General features: G+C 50.1%; 1 protein-coding gene and 1 long non-coding RNA gene across 2 annotated transcripts; both read right to left on the bottom strand.

Annotated features, from left to right (window-relative positions):
• Positions 1-348: 348 nt before the first annotated feature.
• LOC147645884 (uncharacterized) lies at positions 349-2,499 on the bottom strand. The gene is made up of 2 exons (XR_015282096.1): positions 2,467-2,499; positions 349-697 (listed from the first exon to the last, which is right to left on the bottom strand). It is a non-coding gene; the product is annotated as an uncharacterized LOC147645884 (long non-coding RNA).
• A 3,634-nt stretch (positions 2,500-6,133) lies between these two features.
• LOC147645883 (uncharacterized) lies at positions 6,134-15,009 on the bottom strand. The gene is made up of 11 exons (XM_086874164.1): positions 12,347-15,009; positions 11,919-11,990; positions 11,475-11,546; positions 11,201-11,272; positions 11,012-11,113; positions 10,488-10,595; positions 9,904-10,047; positions 9,464-9,535; positions 9,059-9,160; positions 8,263-8,428; positions 6,134-7,731 (listed from the first exon to the last, which is right to left on the bottom strand). Exons 1-11 carry the CDS (start codon positions 12,441-12,443, stop codon positions 7,506-7,508), a joined length of 1,233 nt encoding a protein of 410 aa, XP_086730290.1. The 5' UTR covers positions 12,444-15,009; the 3' UTR covers positions 6,134-7,505.
• Positions 15,010-19,619: the final 4,610 nt, after the last annotated feature.

Below are 19,619 nucleotides of genomic sequence, written 5' to 3'. Positions count from 1 at the left end.
CAAAATTAGTACATTGCTACAGGTTTAAATGTTACCGGGTCAGCGCCACGAGAGTTAAGACTGTTAGGCTCAGCCCCTAGCAATTATTGTTTAACTTTTGTCAATTGGGCTAGGAATAATCATGCAAAAAGGTCTCATGGGCCAAATGGTACAAATGTTTTTCCACAAAATTTGCTATATTTGCAAAATAATGATGCATACTGTGGCAATTGGTCTCACAAGGTAAATTCTAGCAGTTCACCTCTGCAATTACCACCTGGTATTTTTCTAATCTGTGGAGATCGTGCATGGCAAGGACTGCCAGCAAACATTTATGGAGTGTCGGAGAAGGGAGACGCAGACACCAGGTGGTCGTCAAGCAAATCTCGTTTATTGATCATTACACTCGTGTTTAAATACATGATTTAATTAGCTCATACATATTGCAAAAGTATAGCTCATCATTGGTTATTCTGCTATCTATGTTACTGCAGTACATAGCTATGTGCTTCTGCATTCTTGCGGTTATCAGACCGTCCCTGGTTCTTCTTTCTTGTTCTGTCTACCACATTCTTGTTCTCCTCCCCATATCTCAAGGGCAATCCGTCCTTGAGACTGCCTCTGCACTAGTGGTGTTTTATCTCTAGCAAGTTTGTACAGTCATGGCCTTTCTCGCTTAACCATTCTGCCACAAAAGTCTCCACACTTCCCCCGTTTTCTTTTTGGATTACGAGGTTAGCGTGTTTTTCTAACAAGGCCGTAGTTAATGCAATCAAGTGGTTCTGAATGCATTGTAAAATACATGGTCCAAAAAGCAAAATTATAACAACAAGCAAAACTGGTCCAGCCAACATCATAAGTACATTTTTCACCCATCCTCTCAGACCCCAGGAGTTTAACCATTCACCTACTGGGGCTGACTCAAGGAGGTTACTGGCCATTGGCTGTTTCAATCCAGGGCTTCACCCATCTAGCTGGAATCCACAGTGTTCCTGAGGGGGTGGAAACACAAACATAACCTCTGCCCCAATACAAAACTTCCGCAGGACCGTTCCGTAGTCCTGTTTTCGGGTCTCTATATCGAACGACAGCTTTTAGACTCTGTCTCTCCTTCTGTCCTTCCCTTTCTGCATGCTTAACTGCTGGTGGTTCACTTTCATCCCCAAAAACACATAAATGATTTAGAACAAAAAGAGTCCTGGCTAATTTTTCCTGCGGATCTGTTATTTGCTCCTGCTTTCTTAGATACTGTTTCAAGGTTCCATTTGCTCTTTCAACTATGGCTTGCCCCGTGGGTGAGTGAGGAATTCCTGTAACATGTTTGATTCCCCACAATCTCATAAATCGACTGACCTTCTGACTAATATATGCAGGTCCATTATCAGTCTTTATTTCTCTTGGCAGTCCCATTACTGCGAGACAGCTGGTTAAATGCCTAATCACCTGATTTGCCTTTTCCCCCGATTGAGCTGTGGCCCAGATATATTTGCTATATGTATCTATGGTGATATGCACATACTTCATTCTGCCAAATTCAGAAACGTGCGTGATATCCATCTGCCAAATGTCATTACTCTTCAACCCTCTAGGGTTTACACCACAACCCAACCCTGTACCACTATTGTGATGACTGCAAACTGGACAAGCTCTTACTATAGCTTTTGCTTCTTGGATTGCTATTCTATATTCTCGCACCAATCCTTTTGCATTCTGGTGGAATCGAGCATGCGACTCCTTGGCTTCTATTATTTTGTCATCAACTACATTCATTACTAATCTATCTGCCCTTGCATTTCCTTCTCCTAATCCTACATCCCACTTGTGGCTTCGAATGTGAATAACACAATAGGGTTCTGTTCTAGCCCTCACAGCCCGTTTTAGTTGCAACAACAATTCATATAGTCTTTTGTTCTGGACTTCCTTGACTGCTGCATCTTCTATTCTTTGTCCTACCCCTGCTACATAGTAAGAATCTGTGACTACATTTAAAGGCTCTTGTAGTTTACTTAATGCCCACACAACGGCAAGAAGTTCTAATGTTTGCAGACTGTCTTCTGGAGCCGCTTCAATCAGGTGATGTTTCCATTGGGACCCTTCCTTCCAGGTTATGGCTGCTTTCCTTGACTTTTTCCCGGCATCTGTGAAGACCGTAACGGCTTCTGGTATAGGCTGGTCTGACCGCAACGGTTTTGCAACCCAGTCCCAATCTTTTAACCATAGGAAATGTCGTGGTATTAAAGGTCCTGTACAAACAGATGCTCCTGATCCCAGCAACGCTGTCTGTAACTCCTCCGAATTATGCAGGTACCAGTCTAGGTCTTCGTTTTTTATAGGTATGTAAATTGTTGTAGGTTCAGTTCCAGTAATTTCTATTATCCTGGTACGGCCTTTACATAACAGGGTGGCCATCTGTTCAATTTTTGTACTTATTGTCCTTTTTGCTTGTAGTGGTGGGGATAGCCATTCCAGGACCCTCATTTCCCCCGCTTTTTTCTGCAATTGTGTAAGAGCGCCGAGAAGTATTCCATATAGTAAGGTCAATGGGCAAGTCAATATCGCGACGGGAAACAAAACCTACTTCTATACACTGGAGAATATCTTTGATTGCTTTGTTCTGTTGAGGGGAAATCGTGACAGGCGAACTGGGATCTGTTCCCTTCAACAGTGGGCGAAGGCAGTTTAGTAAGGTGTTTGGGATGCCAACTATGGGTTTCAACCATTGAAGATCACCAAGTAGGCGTTGCGCGTCATTTAAAGTGACAATTTTTGTTGAGAGCTGCAGTTTTTGTGGACGCACAATTTGATTGGTAATAGTCCATCCCAGGTACTTCCAAGGTGCGGTCTGTTGTATTTTTTCTGGAGCAATCACAAGAGATGCTTTTGCCAATGTAGTTTGGATCTCTCTCAATTGATCAGAAGTGAATTGGGGCTTTTGAGCAAAAAGAATATCATCCATGTAATGATAAATTATGGTCTCAGGCCACTTTTGCCTCAAAGGCTGTAGGGCTACATCGACATATAGTTGACAAAAGGTAGGGGAGTTACGCATGCCCTGAGGCAATACTGTCCATTCAAATCGCTTATCAGGTTCCCCTCTGTTGATTGCAGGCAAGGTAAAGGCAAATCGCTTTGTATCTTGTGGGTGGAGGGCGATAGTGAAAAAACAGTCCTTTAAATCGATGATCAGAAGGGCCCAATGTTGTGGGAGCATAGCTGGATTCGGAAGACCTGGTTGCAATGCTCCCATAGCTTCCATTTGATCATTTACTGCTCTCAAGTCATGCAAAAGACGATACTTTCCAGATTTCTTCTTGATCACAAATATAGGAGTATTCCATGGGCTAGTAGACAATTTTAGATGACCTTGCTGAAATTGTTCTCTGACTAGTTAATGTGCTTGCAACAAACTTTCCCTTTTTAGAGGCCATTGCTTAACCACCACTGGTTTGTCGGTTGTCCAGGTAAGTGGAATAGGGAAAGTCCAAGCAATGGCAATTACTCCAAAGGGTGCTCATTAGATAGAACAACTCCAAGCTGGACTAAAATGTCCCTTCCTATTAAACACTGTACTGTTGGAGGTAAAGGGACAACCGACAACACAGCCACTAATGTTTGCCCATCTATGATCACTTGTATAGGGGGTGTTCTTTTAGCTAGTGTGTATCCCCCGACTCCAGTCACTGTATCCATGGTTTGTCTGGATGGCCAACTGCTAGGCCAATACTCCGGAGATACTATGCTGATGTCTGCTCCCGTGTCCAACAAGCCCCAAAGTTCTACTGATTGTTCAGCATATTTCAATGTTATTTTCTTTTTTGGTCTGCTGTTTAAGTCCATTGTGAGCATGGCTATCCCTGATGATCCAAATCCTTGATTATTCCGAGGGCCTTGCATCAATGTTTGAATGCCTTTGGTTGTTTGTGGCAGTGGTATAAATTGGGCAATGCGTTGACCGGCTTCAACAGTAATTGGAGGGTAGAGCGTATATGCCATAATTTGTATCTCTCCGGTATAGTCCGCATCTATGACTCCAGGTAAAACAAATAGGCCCATCACAGAAATCGAGGAGCGCCCCAATAAAAGTCCTCCATATACTTGTCCCCTAATCTTTATTGGGCCGTAAACTCCCGTAGGAATTCGAACAGGGTGTGTTGTCATCAGCGTTGTTTTCACTGCTGCTGCCAAGTCAAGTCCCAAGCTCCCGGCAGTGGCTGGTTGTAGACACGAGGTGGCGCTGACGTCGCGGCAGCAACTTGTGTCTGGGCGCGGCCGCCATTCGCGCTCCGCCGTGAGTTTCCCGAACGTCGGCGGCAGGCAGAAGAGTTGTGCGTATTGCTTTGACAATTTTGGCACCAGACCCCAGTCGCGCGGCATTGTCGCCTCATGTGCCCTCCTCCTCCACAGCGGTAGCATTTCATGGAAGGGGGCTTCTGGGTCGCAGCCACGGTTGCCGCTGCTGGAGCGCGGAGCGGAGCAAGAGCAGCTAACACTTGTGTCTATATACTTTCTGCCTGTTTCTGTAACCCCTCTCCTAATGCTTTAATGGCATTCACTAGGAATGCTTGTTGCCCTGTTGGTTGTAATGCCATTCTTTCCAAGGCTTCCTCAATCGTCCAATTAGCCCCCAGGGTCGACAGAACTCTTTTAGTAGTCTCGTTACTATTCTGCAAGGCACACTGTTTAAGCAAAGCCCCTCGCATATACTCAGGGACCCCTGCTCGTTCTATAGCGGTAGCAGCCTTATCAACAAAGTCTCCAAAAGACTCCTCTCTCCCTTGTTTGATTCCCATATACATGGGAACTCCTGAACTATCTTTCACCTGACTGATAGCAACTCTAACCAGACGCATAGCTTCCCTAACTTTGTCTGGTCCGGAAATCATCTGAGCCTCGGTTCTTCTATAATTTCCTAATCCCATCATCTCGTCCACTGTAATTCCCTGTAACGGATCACCGGGTCCTCTTTGAACTCCAACCGACTCTTGAACTAAAGCTTGCCAATGTGCATTAAACAGCAGCTGCTGATGTTGAGTAAACATCAGTTTCACAATGCTTCTACAGTCATTGACAGTTAGCAAATGCGTATCAAATATGTAGTCTATCATTTGTTTAGCTGGTTCACTCTTAAATCCAAATTGACTCACTGTCTGTCGCAGCTGAGCTAACAACTTCCAATCAAGAGGTGTATAGGTCCCTAACTGAACAGCTTGTCCTTGTTGGTTTACCCCCGGGGTGTAAACTACAGGCAGAGCCCACGTCCTCGCTGCCTCCACGGTGACTTCATCCCCACTCTCTAGCCCATGCTTAGCCAATGCGTTCCATGCTTCTCCCCTCTGTCTAGCCATTTCCTCCCACAGGTCACTCTCTGCCCCAGGGACAGGATCTGGCTCTGGCGGAGATTGTGAACTACGCATTCCAGGCTTAACAGATTGGGCTGAAGGGTCCTTACTATCAGAGGTGGCTACGACAGGCACTTCAACGTCCTCTGTGGACTCATTGAGAGGGGGTGCCGAGGGCCAAGCACAATCATCTGTGCCCAAACTGCTAGAAGCAGGTATAATTACTTGGGAGACACTTGGTGCTAAAGGTTCATGATCTCCATACCGTGCATTCCTTTTATAGGCTTCTACTGCTTGCTGAGCCGCTCTTTTTTCTGCCTGATGTTTCAATAGAGTATTATGCACAACTCACCAAATTTTTCCTAACTTTGTTGCTGTTTTATCTTCTTCTAAGACTGTTTCACACAACACATCTCCTAACTTACGCCACTCACTCAATTCATGTACCGTGTGCAGGTTGGAAAAACAACCCTTCGCGTGACCCCATGCTAGCAATCCCGGTACGTCTTTTCTAGGATTTATGTCTCTAACCCCTAGCTTATCTAATAACCCCAAAAATAAATCATATGCTGCTTGCCTGTCCATTTTTGTTGTCAGCGCTGTTGCACCTCTCCGGCTCCGGCAGCACGTATGGCTCAAGACCACCGATGTAGTCCTTGAGGGTGCTTTCCCTTCGTCGTTTAGCACTGACCCGGGTGCCTCGGGTCCCAACACTACTTCACCGACCGTGGCGTGTTCTCTCCCCCGCTTTCTTCTCAGCAGGGGGTCGTCGTCGGGGTCACCATTTGTCGGAGAAGGGAGACGAAGACACCAGGTGGTCGTCAAGCAAATCTCGTTTATTGATCATTACACTCGTGTTTAAATACATGATTTAATTAGCTCATACATATTGCAAAAGTATAGCTCATCATTGGTTATTCTGCTATCTACTTCACTGCGGTACATAGCTATGTGCTTCTGCATTCTTGCGGTTACCAGACCGTCCCTGGTTCTTCTTTCTCGTTCTGTCTACCACATTCTTGTTCTCCTCCCCATATCTCAAGGGCAATCCGTCCTTGAGACTGCCTCTGCACTAGTGGTGTTTTATCTCTAGCAAGTTTGTACAGTCATGGCCTTTCTCGCCTAACCATTCTGCCACAAAGGTCTCCACACTGGTGCTGTGTGGGCTTTGCTGGTGGTACCAGCTGGACACTGAGGTGAGAGCTCCATCTCTTTATTGGAACAGAAGAGCTGTGCTGGGCCCTGCCCTGGCAGGAGGGACCCACCTTCAGTCCAGGCCACAGAGCAGGGCGGGTCCCTTCAGGGACACAGGGCCTTGCTGTGGGTGGTAGCAGCATCTGCACAGCAGCAAGCTGGTAATGCAGCTGTGCCAGGGACATTGGGCATGGGCATGGAGATGTGAAATGTGTGGTGCAGGTGTCCCTGAGGGAGGTGTTTGGCCTTTCTTGTGAAGCTGCAGAGGGGCACCTATTGAGAGAGGAGATGGCTGAGGTCCCAGCTGCAGCTGGCACACAGGGACCCTCCTGCACAGCGGGAGATTCTCACTGTGCTCAAAGATTCCCTCTGAAGCCTAAGAGGGGAGCTTGTCAGAAGTCCCGAAAAATATCTGGGGAAAGGTCTTAGGTTAGTTGTTGAGATGAGGTACAAATCTCCAGCGGGAAAAGAGCCTCTCCAGCAGGCTGGGTGTTTTGGGGTGTCTTAGTTCTTCCTAGAATAAAGATTACCAATTGATTGCAATTTCAGTTTTTATTCTAGATGTGTAAAATGTTCCAAGATTATCTGAATTCTAAAACTACCTTGAAAAATCCTGAACTACTATGGAAATAAGTAAAAAAATGTTTGTAGATTTCTTTCGACAAAAAATATTTCTAAATATTTCTAAAAGTTTCAAATTTCTAAGAATGAAAAGCAAAGACAAAACGGGGTCGCCTTTTCAGAATTCTAACACTTGTTTGAAAAATCCTAAAGAACTATGGAAATTGGGAAGAAATATTTGGGGTTTACTCTCTACCAATAATAATTCTAAAGAGTTCTAAAAGTTTCTAATTTCTAAAAATGAAAAACAAAGACAAAATGGTGCCCCATGCCTGGCTGCTGCCTGCCCAGCCAAGGCTGTGGCCAGCCAAGCAGCTGTGCCAGTGCTGGTGGTACCAGCCAGAGCCCAGAGCAGAAGCCCAAAGGTGTTGCTCAAGCCCTTCCCTGGCAGGAGGGGCCCACATTCAGGCCTGGCCAGGCACCAGGGCCAGCACCTGCAGGGACAGAGGGTCCTGTTCTGGGTGGTGGCGGCACAGCAATAAGCTGATAATGCAGCTGTGGCAGGGACAACGGACACTGGCTTGCAGATGGAGGATGAGAGGTGCAGGTCTCCCAGACTAACGTGTTTGGCAGGACATCTGAAGGTGCAGAGGTGCTCCTGTGGAGAGAGGAGGTGGCTGAGGCCCCCAGCTGCCGCTGGCACGCAGGGACCCTCCTGCACAGCAGGGCCCAGAGCGGCCAAGGCTCCCCAGCACGGCTGGAGCTGCTGGCACAGCTTGGCCCAGCTGGACAGCTGCCCCTCAAGGCCCCGGCGAGCAGGGGATGGCTCTGGGCAGGGTCCCTGGCCAGGAGCGGGCCCCAGAGCGCCTCTGCCTTTCAAGGGCAATCTCGTCCCCGCTCTTTCTCCTGCCCACCTTGCTTTGCCTCTGCCCGCTGCTCCTGGGGCTGCTCTTGGCCAGGCAGCCTCAGTGGGAGCCAGCACTGGCTGCAGCCCCAGCGGGCTCCCCAGGACAAGGCCCAGCAATTAAGAGGCCAATTAAAGGCCTGGGCAGCAGCAGAACTCTCGGCAGAGTTATTTGGACAACCACTGACTATCTACAGGTCCACAGCAGCCTCACTGGGAATGTTTCTATTCTACAATAGACTTTCAAAAGAAGCTGTTTGAGGGAAAGATGAACAAAACACTCACCGTTTTGTCTTCCAGCAATACCAGATTCCAACACCACATAAAACGAGTAAATGCACCAAACAAATCAGGCCTGCCATTAATTCTGGCCAACAGCGTGTTCCCTGACAGAAACTTCTTCCGATGTCCTTCTGGGAATTGGGAACACGTGTTGTGGTGCTGGCTGCATCTGTGGGAGCAATGGGCAGTGAGAGCCTGTGCTGTGCTGTGCTGCTGAGCTGGCAGCACGGTGGGTATGTCCAGGATGTTCTCTGTTTCCCCCAGAGCTGGGACCTGCAGGCACCTTGTTGGCCCTTGGCACAGGCTGTGCCACCCAACAAAGCCCAGAAGGCCGGGAGCAGAGCCCGGGGGACAGCACAGCCGCTTGGGCAGTGGCTCCTTCCAGGGACACGGGCCAAACCCATCCCTGAGCAGCCACTGCCACCCCTGAGCCTCCCTTCTCCATGACATCTCCCCCAGCCCAAGGGGACAGAGCCAGGCCCTGTCAGGGGCCAGTGCAGCCCCTGCCCAGTTGGGAGCCAGGGCTGTCTGTGGCCCTGGGCTCGAGGCAGGGCTCCCGCTCAGGGCTGCTCCTGTGCCTTGGGCCTCTGGGCGCTCACGGCTACCTCTGGGAGCAGCTGCACTGGGATAGATGTTGGTGCATGAGTCCCATTTCCCAGGAGCTGGAAACGAGCTCCAGAGTCCTGGAAGCCGAGGTGCCTCCAGCTTTGGCTGCTGCTGGGTCATGCAAGGGCCAGCCCTAGGGGAAGAGCTGCTGGCACACAGCCCCGCCAAGGGCTGAGCCCAGCACAGCAATTACCTCCTGTGTCTGGGCCTGTGCCTGGCATCGCCTTCTTTCCTGCCAATGAGCCACTGCTTCCTCTGGGAAACGTCTCCACCTGCATGGTCTTTTGGTCCATCCCTTGAGAAAGGAAGAGGCACAGCTGAACCAGATGGAGAAGTTCTTGATTTGGGTGCTGGCATTTTCAGGACCTCATGCTTGTCAAATACGGGGATAAGGTTCAAAAAATGCCTTGGCTTTTGGGCCAGGGCCAGGGCCCTCCCTCCTCCAAAAAGCTGCCAATTCTGAGCAGTAGTGAGGGGATCGTGCAGGGTGAGGGCACACACGTGCACGGCTCTGTCCTGACACCTGCAGCGATGCTGCCCTGGCTGAGCTTTGGGCTCTGAGCTGGCAGCTCTCGCAGGGGGAAAGGCCTTCACCTACCCTCGCCATCTCCCAGAGCCTCAGTCCTGGACGTGGGTTGGGAAGCCAGATCACCTTCACCAAGAGGCTTGGCTGCAAGGAAAGGCAGGACTGAAGAGCTCCCGTGGATCTGTAGGAGATCCTCAGGCTCCCTGGGGCTGGAAAAGGAGCTGCACAAGGCACAGCCCTGGGCCCAGCCCCTTCCCTCTCTGCTCCTCTCCGTGGCTGCACAGAGCACATGGAAGGAGACACTGGCATTGCACACAGGTAGAAGACTGACAGCTAAATGCTCCTTCCTCCCACTGACAGCGATGCTGTGGGATCACTCAGGGCTCCAGAAGGGAGCAGGGCAAGGCTTCCAGAATCCTTCAGCCCTGAGATTATGTTAAGGGATATGGCACATGAGTGAGCTCTTGCCACCTTGACATTATTCCATCAGGAAAAGCACATTGAGAACTTGCCTCCAGCATTCTCCAAGTCTTGCCAGCTGTCATCTAGCCGGGCTTCCAGATAATCCATGTCCTGATCCCAGTCTAGAAGCCAGTACAGATCAGAGCCACGTCCATGGTGCGCTGGGGTCCCCTTCTGCCTTAGAGAACTGGGCACTGCAAGGGGTTTGTGTTAGATCATGAGTACCAGATGTCAGTGGACATGGCCAAAGCTGCAGCGGGGCCTGGGGAGTTCTGGGCTGGATCCTGGTCACTCTCCACCCTCTTTGCAGTCCCTGTGCAACATCCCTGGGGGGGGGTGGCAGGGCCAGAGCAGGGGTCCTGTGGGTTCTCTCAGACAAAACTCCCTCCATTCCACCTGCCCCTTCTGCCTTTTCCCCACCCTGGGCACCCCTTTGCAGCCCCTGCCAGGTTTTGGGACGTGTCTCCCATGGATGGACCCCAGCAGGACTGCTCAGTAGCCGAGTGCCCTGAGCCTGCTGGGGTTAATTCCTTTGGGCTGTGCCGGTCTTGGCCGGGCTGTGCCTGCATTGCCAAGCAGCAGAGATGGCAGCTCAAGCCTCAGCAGGGCTCAGGCCCAGAGGCACAGCAATTACCTCCTGTGACTGTGCCTGGCATGGCCTCCCTTCCTGCAGCAGAGGCTGCCCATGGGCCACTGCTTCCTCCGGGAAACGCCGCCTTCAGCACAGCCGCTCTGTCCACTTCTGCAGAAAGGGGCAGCTGGATCAGATGGAACCATTCCCCACTGGGGAAACTTCAGGAGGCAATGCTTGTCAAAGGCATGGTTAAGGATCAAGAAACCCTGAAAAATTTTTGGCATTGGCCAGGGCCTACAATATCAAAACAGCTGCCCTTTCTGATCTACCTGGGGACCGAGAAATTGCAGGGGATCTCAGTGTGAGCATGACCCCTGCTGCACTTTGGGCTCCCTGCCTGCTGATGCCAAATGCCTTCCTGCAGAGGCTGGGGAGAAGCTGCAGCCAGGCCAGGCTGGGAAACAGCCCTGCAGGCCAGGAAAGCAACAGTGGGGCAGCGAGGCTGCCATGGATCCGCTTCCCGCTGTGCAAAGAAAGCCCCTGGCTGCTGAGTCTCAGGAGAAGGCAGAGGGACATGGACCCACCTTGTCCTCCCTGCAGCATTTCCTTCAGCATTTGCCTCATGGGTTTCGATGGCACATGGGGTTTCTGGTGTCCTGCAACTTTGTTCTTTCCACTTGGAGGACCTTAAGAGAAAATAGTTCCCCTTTGCAGGAATGGATCCCAGAAAACCAGTGCTCAGCCTGTGGGGTCAGGAGGGACACACCACTCACCCCTGCGATGGGAGCTGGGCTTGCGTACAGTTACCAACCCAGGAGCTGGGAAAGTCCTCGCTGCAGACACACCTGTAACTCAACAGCCACAGAAGCTTCTGTCACCTCTGCTCATCTGCACAGGCAGCACTGAGCCACGGGAGAGGTGAGGGGATCGCACAAGACGGGGGCACACACGTGCACGGCTCTGTCCTGACACCTGCAGCGATGCTGCCCTGGCTGAGCTTTGGGCTCTGAGCTGGCAGCTCTCGCAGGGGGAAAGGCCTTCACCTACCCTCGCCATCTCCCAGAGCCTCAGTCCTGGACGTGGGTTGGGAAGCCAGATCACCTTCACCAAGAGGCTTGGCTGCAAGGAAAGGCAGGACAGAAGAGCTCTCGTGGATCTGTAGGAGATCCTCAGGCTCCCTGGGGCTGGCAAAGAGCCACGAAAGGCAAAGCCCTGGGGCACAGCCCCTTCCCTCTCTGCTCCTCTCCATGGCTGCACAGAGCACATGGAAAGAGACACTGGCATTGCACATGGGAAGAAGATTGACAGCTAAATGCTCCTTCCTCCCACTGACAGCGATGCTGTGGGATCACTCAGGGCTCCAGAAGGGAGCAGGGAAAAATTTCCAGAATCCTTCAACCCTCATGCGACCTTAACAGAAATGGCACATAAGTGAGCACTTCCCACCTTGACGGATTATTCTGTCAGTACAAGTGGCAATTCAGAACTTACCTCCAGCATTCTCTGAGATTTTCAAAGTCTCATTCACCAGCAATCCCAAATAATTCAAGTCATGATCCCAATCTAGAAGGAAGCACAGATCAGAACCACGGCCATGGTGCGCTGGGATCCCCTTCTGCCTTAGGGAACTGGGCACTGCGAGGGGTTTGGGTAAGGCTGTGGGGGCCAGATGTCAATGGACATGGCCAAAGCTGCAGAGGGGCCTGGGGAGCTCTGGGCTGGCTCTGGTCACTCTCCACCCTCTTTGCAGGCCCTGTGCAACATCCCTGGAGAGGCAGCAGGACCAGCCCAGGGCTCCTGGGGACTCTCTCCCTCCCACAGAGGAAACCCTCCCTAAAGCCCTGTGGAAAACCATCCCCAACTCTTCCCAGGAGAAGGAAGTGCTGTCCCAGGAAAGGGAAGCCAGGCCGCGGGCTCACCTGCTCCCTGTGCTCGCTGCGGAGAAGCCTGGGCAGCCCTGTCAGGCAGGGCCACTGCCAGGAGGAGCAGGAGGAGGAGACGCAGAGCAAAGGCCATGGTGCCTTGCCCTCTGCCAGTCCTGCAGCTCTTGCTGCCACCGCTGTCCTGACACCGCTGTCCCAATGTCAGCACCACTGCTGCCGCCGCCGCTGCTGCCGCAACAGTCGTAGTCAAGGACTGACTGCTTGGTCCTTGTGGTGCTGTGCAACCACGGGGGTCTGGGACCTCTGTGACCTCAGAGCCTGCTGTCACCTCAGCCTGCTGTCACCCCACAGGCTGCTGTGACCTCATGGCCAGCGTGGAATTTTGTGGGGAGTGGGATCTGCCTTCTTCACTAGGGAGCTCATCCTGCCCAGCAGCTCTGTCCAAGGGCTATGACAGGGTCCCAGCCCAGCTGATCTCACAGGCTGGGGGATGAAGGGATGGAGAGCAGCCCTGCTGAGAAGGACATGTGGCTGCTGCAAGGAGAGAGGCTGGACATGAGCCAGCCATGTGCCTCCAAAGGAGGCTGCCCAGCAGCTTGAAGGAGGTGATTCCACCACCCCTCTGCTCTGGTGTGAGCCCACCTGGAGTACTGCATCCACCTCTGGGTGCCCAGCACAGAAAGGACATGGTCCTGTTGGAGCTAGTCCACAGGAGGGACAGAATGCTCTGAGGGCTGGAGCCCCTCTGCTTTGGAGACAGGCTGGGATAGCTGGGGGTGTTCAGCCTGGAAGAGGGAAGGCTCCACGCAGACCTGATTGCTACCTTTCAGTACTTTAAGGGAGCTTTTAGAAAACACAGGACAGAATTTTTAGTAGGGCCTGTTGTGACAAGACTGAGGGGGAATGTTTTCAATCTAAAAGACAGTAGATTCAGACTAGACCTAATGAAGATGTTTTTTACACTGTGGGTTTTGAAACCCTGGCACAGGTTGCCCAGAGAGGTGGGCATCCATCCCTGCTGACATTCAAGCTCATGCTCTGAGCAACCTGATCCAAAGGTGTCCCTGCTCACTGCAGGGCACTGCACTAGATGGCCTTTAAATGTCCCTTCCAAGCCAAGCCATTCTGTGCTGCTGTGCACCAGCAGAGCAGTGCTGGAATAATGCTGGGGTGATGATGCTGGCACCTGTGTTTTGGTAGTTGTGCCATTTAGCTGTTGGCCAAGAGAGGATTGATGGGCTGCACAGTGAAGTCTGCAGAGAACAGTGTGCTCAAGGAGAAACAGGAGAGGAACAGGGCTTCCAGCTCAGATAAATGCCAGCATTTTGCTCCCATTCATTGTTAAGAAATAAAGCAATGTTCTGAAGATCCCTTCAGTGTGGGTGCACTATTGGCTGTATCAGTGCTTGTGTTCTGTAAAACAGGTGAGTTGTTAGAGCTTCTTGCCCCATTTACCACTGGATAAAACCCAAATACTGCATTGCTCCATGTCTCCTTTCTTCCAAGTAAAGGCAGATTTTCTTCATTCTTCAGTGGGACATATTCATCTGTTGACAAGCAAATTCTTGCCATTCACACAATGTTGATTTGCACTAATCAGATTATAATTAAGACCTTCCTCTCACTGTAATTAAGGCTGATGGATTGTGAGGCAAAGTGTTGCATCATTTGCCCTGGAGAGAGTTTTTCTTTAATTCAATGACATTTGAAGACAGGTGTAGCCTACCATACTTCTGGCATACTAGAAATGAAAAAACAGCCATGGAAACAGGCTGTTCTACCCTTTCCTCCTCTTCCTTCTCCAAGGTATTTTAATCCCTGAAGTCTGAGCTCTTCAGCTGTCTCACAAACATTGTTTTAATTCACACAGGCATCCATCAGGACAGTGGCTGTGAAGCTTGGAACAATGTAGGTTTAGAGCAGCAAAAATAATAATCCATTTCCCAGGTTAAGCCAAGCACTTCCCAGATAACTCTAGCTATCCTCAGGGATGTTTCCAAAAGTATCACAGTAAATGTTGGGAGCAGGGAGAGAGAATGTGAACAAAATTAAGAATACAGCTTTCTGAGATCTTTTTATTCCTATAAAAGCAGAGTCAAAATTGTTTATAGATAGAACATTAACTAAGAAGTGAACAACAGATTGTCAAGATAATTGCTTAGGAATCAAAAATATCGAAATAAAAATAAGTTAACATGTGGATTTATAAGAAAACAATCATACTAAGAAAAAAAAAAAACCCTACCAAATCTAAAAACAGTAAGTCTGCCTCATCTGTCTCAATATAAAAAAAAAAAAAAAAGAATTGAAAATAATCAGATCCTCATGACCATTACTATATACAGGACCCTCCAGGTGTAGTAGGAATAAACAAAGGAATTTTTGGACAGGTTTTTTTTCTCCTTGGGCTGGGGGAACTGTCACAGGGAAGGGAGGGTCAGGAGTGGCAGTGGCTGCTCAGGGATGGGTTTGGCCCGTGTCCCTGGAAGGAGCCACTGCCCAAGCAGCTGTGCTGCCCCCGGGCTCTGCTCTCAGCTTTCTGGGCTCTGTTGGGGGGCACAGCCTGTGCCAAGGGGTGGCAAGGTGCCAGCAGGCCCCAGCTCTGGGGGAAACAGAGAATGTCCTGGCCGTATCCAGCGTGCTGCCAGCTCAGCAGTGGAGCACAGCACAGGCTCACGCTGCCCATTGCTCCCACAGATGCAGCCGGCACCACAAGACATGCTCAGAAGATCTGGGAAAGCATGAGAAGAGTTTTCTACCAGGGAACACATGGCTTGATTAAGTTAATGGCCACTGTGGCTGGTGGAGCACTTTTCCTGCTGATGTGCTATGCTGGAATCTGGTATTGCTGGAAGAGAAAAGGGTGAGTGTTTTGCTGATCTTGGCCTCAAACAGCTTCTTGAAAGGCTGCTCATAGTCGGGAAACATTCCCAGTGAGTCTGCTGTGGACCTGTAGATAGTCAGTGGTTGTCCAAATAACTCTGCCGAGAGTTCTGCTGCTGCCCAGGCCTTTAATTGGCCTCTTAATTGCTGGGCCTTGTCCTGGGGAGCCCGCTGGGGCTGCAGCCAGTGCTGGCTCCCACTGAGGCTGCCTGGCCAAGAGCAGCCCCAGGAGCAGCGGGCAGAGGCAAAGCAAGGTGGGCAGGAGAAAGAGCGGGGACGAGATTGCCCTTGAAAGGCAGAGGCGCTCTGGGGCCCGCTCCTGGCCAGGGACCCTGCCCAGAGCCATCCCCTGCTCGCCGGGGCCTTGAGGGGCAGCTGTCCAGCTGGGCCAAGCTGTGCCAGCAGCTCCAGCCGTGCTGGGGAGCCTTGGCCGCTCTGGGCCCTGCTGTGCAGGAGGATCCCTGCGTGCCAGCGGCAGCTGGGGGCCTCAGCCACCTCCTCTCTCCACAGGAGCACCTCTGCACCTTCAGAACAGCAGCCAAAGACTTTAATCACCGAGAAGCTGACCTGTCATCCCCGCTCTTCACCTCTGTCTCCCTCTGCTCTGCTGTGGCTCCATCCCCGTCTTGAGTGCGTCCCAAGACCCACACCTGCAAAGTGAGAGCCTCTGCCCCTGAGCCCCCTGGCCCTGGTACCTGGCCAGGACTGAAATTGGGCAGCCCCTGTCCACCAGAGCAGGGCTTGGCCTATGGTTTTTGTTCCAATAAAGAGATGGAGATTTCACCTCAGTGTCTGGCTGGCACCACCAGCAAAGCCCTCATGGCACCAGCCCCTGCTGAGCTCCATGTCCAGGAGCAGCCGGGGGTGTCCACAGTGTGGACAGGCAGGAGCCAGGCAGGGGCTGCCATGACCAGTGGTGGGGCCACGAGGGGCTGGGAGAGCCCATGCTGAGCGTCCCTGGGTTGTGAGGGCACATTTCCTTCAGTGGCATCACCTGGGCCTGCACCTCATGAGGCACCCAGGGCTAATTTGGGCTCTCTGCTAAGGTGTGCAGGGATCCCCCATGAGGTGTGCAGTGGGGTTAAATTGAGAGGGTTTTTTCCTCTTTTCAGCACAGCAAAGGGGACACTCTTGGCTGAGGTTTTGCAGAGCTGGGAGGAAGCCTCTTGCGAGCCCTTGGGCCCGGCCTGTGGGCACAGCGGGCAGGCAGAGCCCATCCCTTGAGGCCAGTCCGGGCTGCTCGGGCCAGGCCGGGCCGGGCCAGGTGAGGGCCCCGGCAGGGAAGGGCCGTGGCCGTGGGCTCTGATGAGGCTGCCGAGCTTCACCCTGGCCCTGTGCTGCAGCCAAACACACATTTACAGCCACAGCCATTCTCTGGGGCACAGGAGGCACCCGGGGCTAGAACTGAGGCCATGGCTTCTCACCCTGAAGGGAGGCTGGCTCTCTTGGTTTGGAGGGCACAGCTTAGATCCCAGTTCCCTTTGTAAACCTGCTGGGGAAGTGTGGAGGGGCAGAGAGTTCCAACCCTTCTCATTGGGAAGTGTGGCTGATGCTGTGGGGTTTTTCAATTTTTTGCCCTCTGAATTTGTGTCCTGGAAGAGGGTTAAGTTTGCTTGCTCTCACAAAGGCCCTTTTCTTCTTGGTGCTCAGTGGGACTGCAATGCAGCCGGGGTTGAAGGAGGATCTGCGGCCGCTTGGGCCATGATTGTGGGACACCGTGTGGGACCTGCTACTTTTGGCTGTGATTTGTGGTGCTGCTGGTTCAGGCCTTTTACAGTAACTGACTTCAGTTTGTTCACCTTGTCACCAAAGGTTGGGAATAAATCTCTTGAACACCCCTGTAATATTAAGAGGCAGGCATTGCTTTCTTGAAGTGCTGCATGCACAGGCCATGGGGATCACAGGGCCTTCTTGGTGGGGTCTTCAGGGAGCCTGGTGGTCATTGAGGGAGGAAGCTGATTCTACTGGAAAAAAGAGGGTTTTCCATGTGTGGAAAAGAATAACCTCTCACTTCCCCATCCCTTTATGTACAAAGTTATACAGGCAAGTGCATTCAAATATCTCTATCTGCCTTGTCAATCTATTTTTCTTTCTCTATCTATCTATCTATCTATCTATCTATCTATCTACTTTACTAATCTATGAAATATTTTTATGCACGAGATTTTGTTTATATATAAATTATGACACATCTATTGAGAGCTGGAAAATGATACCATCCGTGTTTGATATAGCAAAGCTTGGGTTTAGGAACACACATGAAGTGTGATTTCTTTCTTGCTAGACATATGCTGGCTTGTTTAGATTGACTTTGAACTGATATCCTGCAAAGCTGGAAAATGCCTGGTGGCCATTGCTGTGATATCCTTTAAAATCCTATTTTCATTTTTATTTTTTTTCTTTTGTGCTGGTTGGTAAATACCTTTCTTCCTTAAGCTCTTTGCTGGCAATATTGGAAGTAGAAAACAACAGAATACTGCATTTTTTGGATACTTGATAGCTGTCCTGTGAAATTCTATTGTAGTATCTTCTGTCTAATACCCACTCAGAATTAAATCAGCTGGTCAGCTACTGAGCACAACTTACTGCACAGCTGCAGCTCAAGTTTCCACAGTGCAAGTGGCTTTTTCTTCTTCTGTACGTGTATCAAACACAACCAAGTGCAAGGCTGCTGACAGAGGAAAGAGCCTTGTTTAGTGGAGCCTGGACTTTGGGAAGGTGGTAACTGTTAGATCAACACCCAGCAAACTGCCTAAATTCCTTTTTGTGACTGCTGTCTGGTGACTTTGGCCTGGCTTCTTGAGGAGGTTCAATTTTCATTTAGAAATGGCACGAGAACACTCCGTGTGCTCCCGTGGAGCCAGGGCTGTCCCAGGACACATGGAGCTGGGACAAAGGGCACATTGATTCTCATCTCAAGAAGCCACCTGAGCTCCTCATGGCAGCAACCCCACGCACTGCTAATGGATCCATTACAATTAACTCAGCACACAGCTTGGAACTTGAAGCTCTGACATACGGAGCTTGTTCAGTTCTGCCATGGAGGAATGGAGTTTGGAAACAAAGAGGTTTAGCAAGGAGATCCACGCACAGCTAAACTCTTTGTACTCTAGCAAAGGAAGTCTTAGGATGTAAACCCTCATCCATCCTCTGGTTTTACCCCTCCAATGAGCCAAATTCTTGGTCTTCATTCCTGTGCCAGTAGGAAAATATGACAGGGAAGTGGAAATCCTCCTTGGCTTCTTCAGCTGGCCGGCTTGTAACCTCATCCTCTGCCACAAACAGGAACAGACAAACTGGGATTTTGTTATGAAACCTACTTGGTGTTTGATTTTACCCAGAAGTAACTGAGATTCACTGGAATATTTACAAGCCATAAATGATGGATTTTTTGTGGTTGCTAGAATCTTTCAGATTTTACAACTTTTCTGCTGCACGAGAACCTGGCACTTGCAGAACTCTTGCCCCATGCACTTCTCTAGTGCTTCTTGCAGAGAAGTGCTTTGGGATTAATCAGGATGAGTGCCACGTTCACGTGTGGTTTATAGAGCCCACAGGACAGGGAATTGTCTTTGCTGAGGGCACTGGCTGTCATTCCAACACCTGCATCACTTTTTCTACAGTAATCCTTGTGAGAAAGGTTGTTCTTTGCCATAGAGATTTTTAGTCCATATTTTTTATCTCAAACAGCCAAAAGTTTTCCATCTCACACGTTTCTGATGCTGATTTTTCCATTCCAGTCTGTTGTTGGCCTTGTCAGGAAAATTCATCTACAAACACCAGAGGTTTATGTCTAAAAAGGAGACAGAGGAGTCCTTTTACTTGATTTGAATAAAGGGAGAGGCCATGGGCCATTCTCCTGGGGTCTCTCAAATTTTTGGAGGACACAGCCTCCTTTTTATCCGAATTTCCCAGCCACGTCCCTGTCTCTTTCCCCATTGGCTGAGGTACTTGAGAGGTCCAGACTCCCTGGACTGCCTGATACCTAAGATTCCCCTCTAATGTATAACCCTCCTTCTTCATTTTTAATTCTTATGGAATTTATGGTTTTCCCCCATTGTTTCTTTCATCTTTCAGTATCAAATTTCATTTATCAGCAAACTTACAGTTTGTTTGTAAAGGCAAATATCTTTTTTCCATTCATCAATCAGAGGAATCCTTCCCATTGTTTCTTTTATCTCTCAGTGCTAGTTTAATTTACCAGCAGACCCACAACTTGTTTCTAAAGACAAATCTCTCATTCCTCTCAACCTCTCTTTTTAAAAAAAATTTCTTACTAATTGTCTTTACAAACTTTAGTTATCATTGACTTTATTTCCTATTCCTGGATTTTTTTTTTTGTTTTGCAATTATTTGTAGTGACATCAATTTCTGTCCTTTTGTAGCTATTCCTGGATTAGTAGCTATGGCTACTACCTGCATCCTC

The sequence above is a fragment of the Cyanistes caeruleus genome, unplaced genomic scaffold (assembly GCF_971803275.1).
Source record: "Cyanistes caeruleus unplaced genomic scaffold, bCyaCae1.hap1.1 HAP1_SCAFFOLD_149, whole genome shotgun sequence".
In the NCBI taxonomy this organism is placed as follows: Eukaryota; Metazoa; Chordata; class Aves; order Passeriformes; family Paridae; genus Cyanistes; species Cyanistes caeruleus.
The sequence above is the reverse complement of the archived record's forward strand: the minus strand, read 5'-3'. Positions and strand labels throughout refer to the sequence as shown.

Bases quoted from the DNA above. Each gene is read 5' to 3' on its own strand.
- LOC147645883 (XM_086874164.1), bottom strand. From the start codon at position 12,443: ATGGCCTTTGCTCTGCGTCTCCTCCTCCTGCTCCTCCTGGCAGTGGCC. The intron at 11,114-11,200 runs GTGAGTGGTGTG...TTTTCTCTTAAG, and splicing joins GCCCAGCTCCCATCGCAGGG to GTCCTCCAAGTGGAAAGAAC. The intron at 10,048-10,487 runs GTAATTGCTGTG...AACCCCTTGCAG, and splicing joins GCCAGGCACAGTCACAGGAG to TGCCCAGTTCTCTAAGGCAG.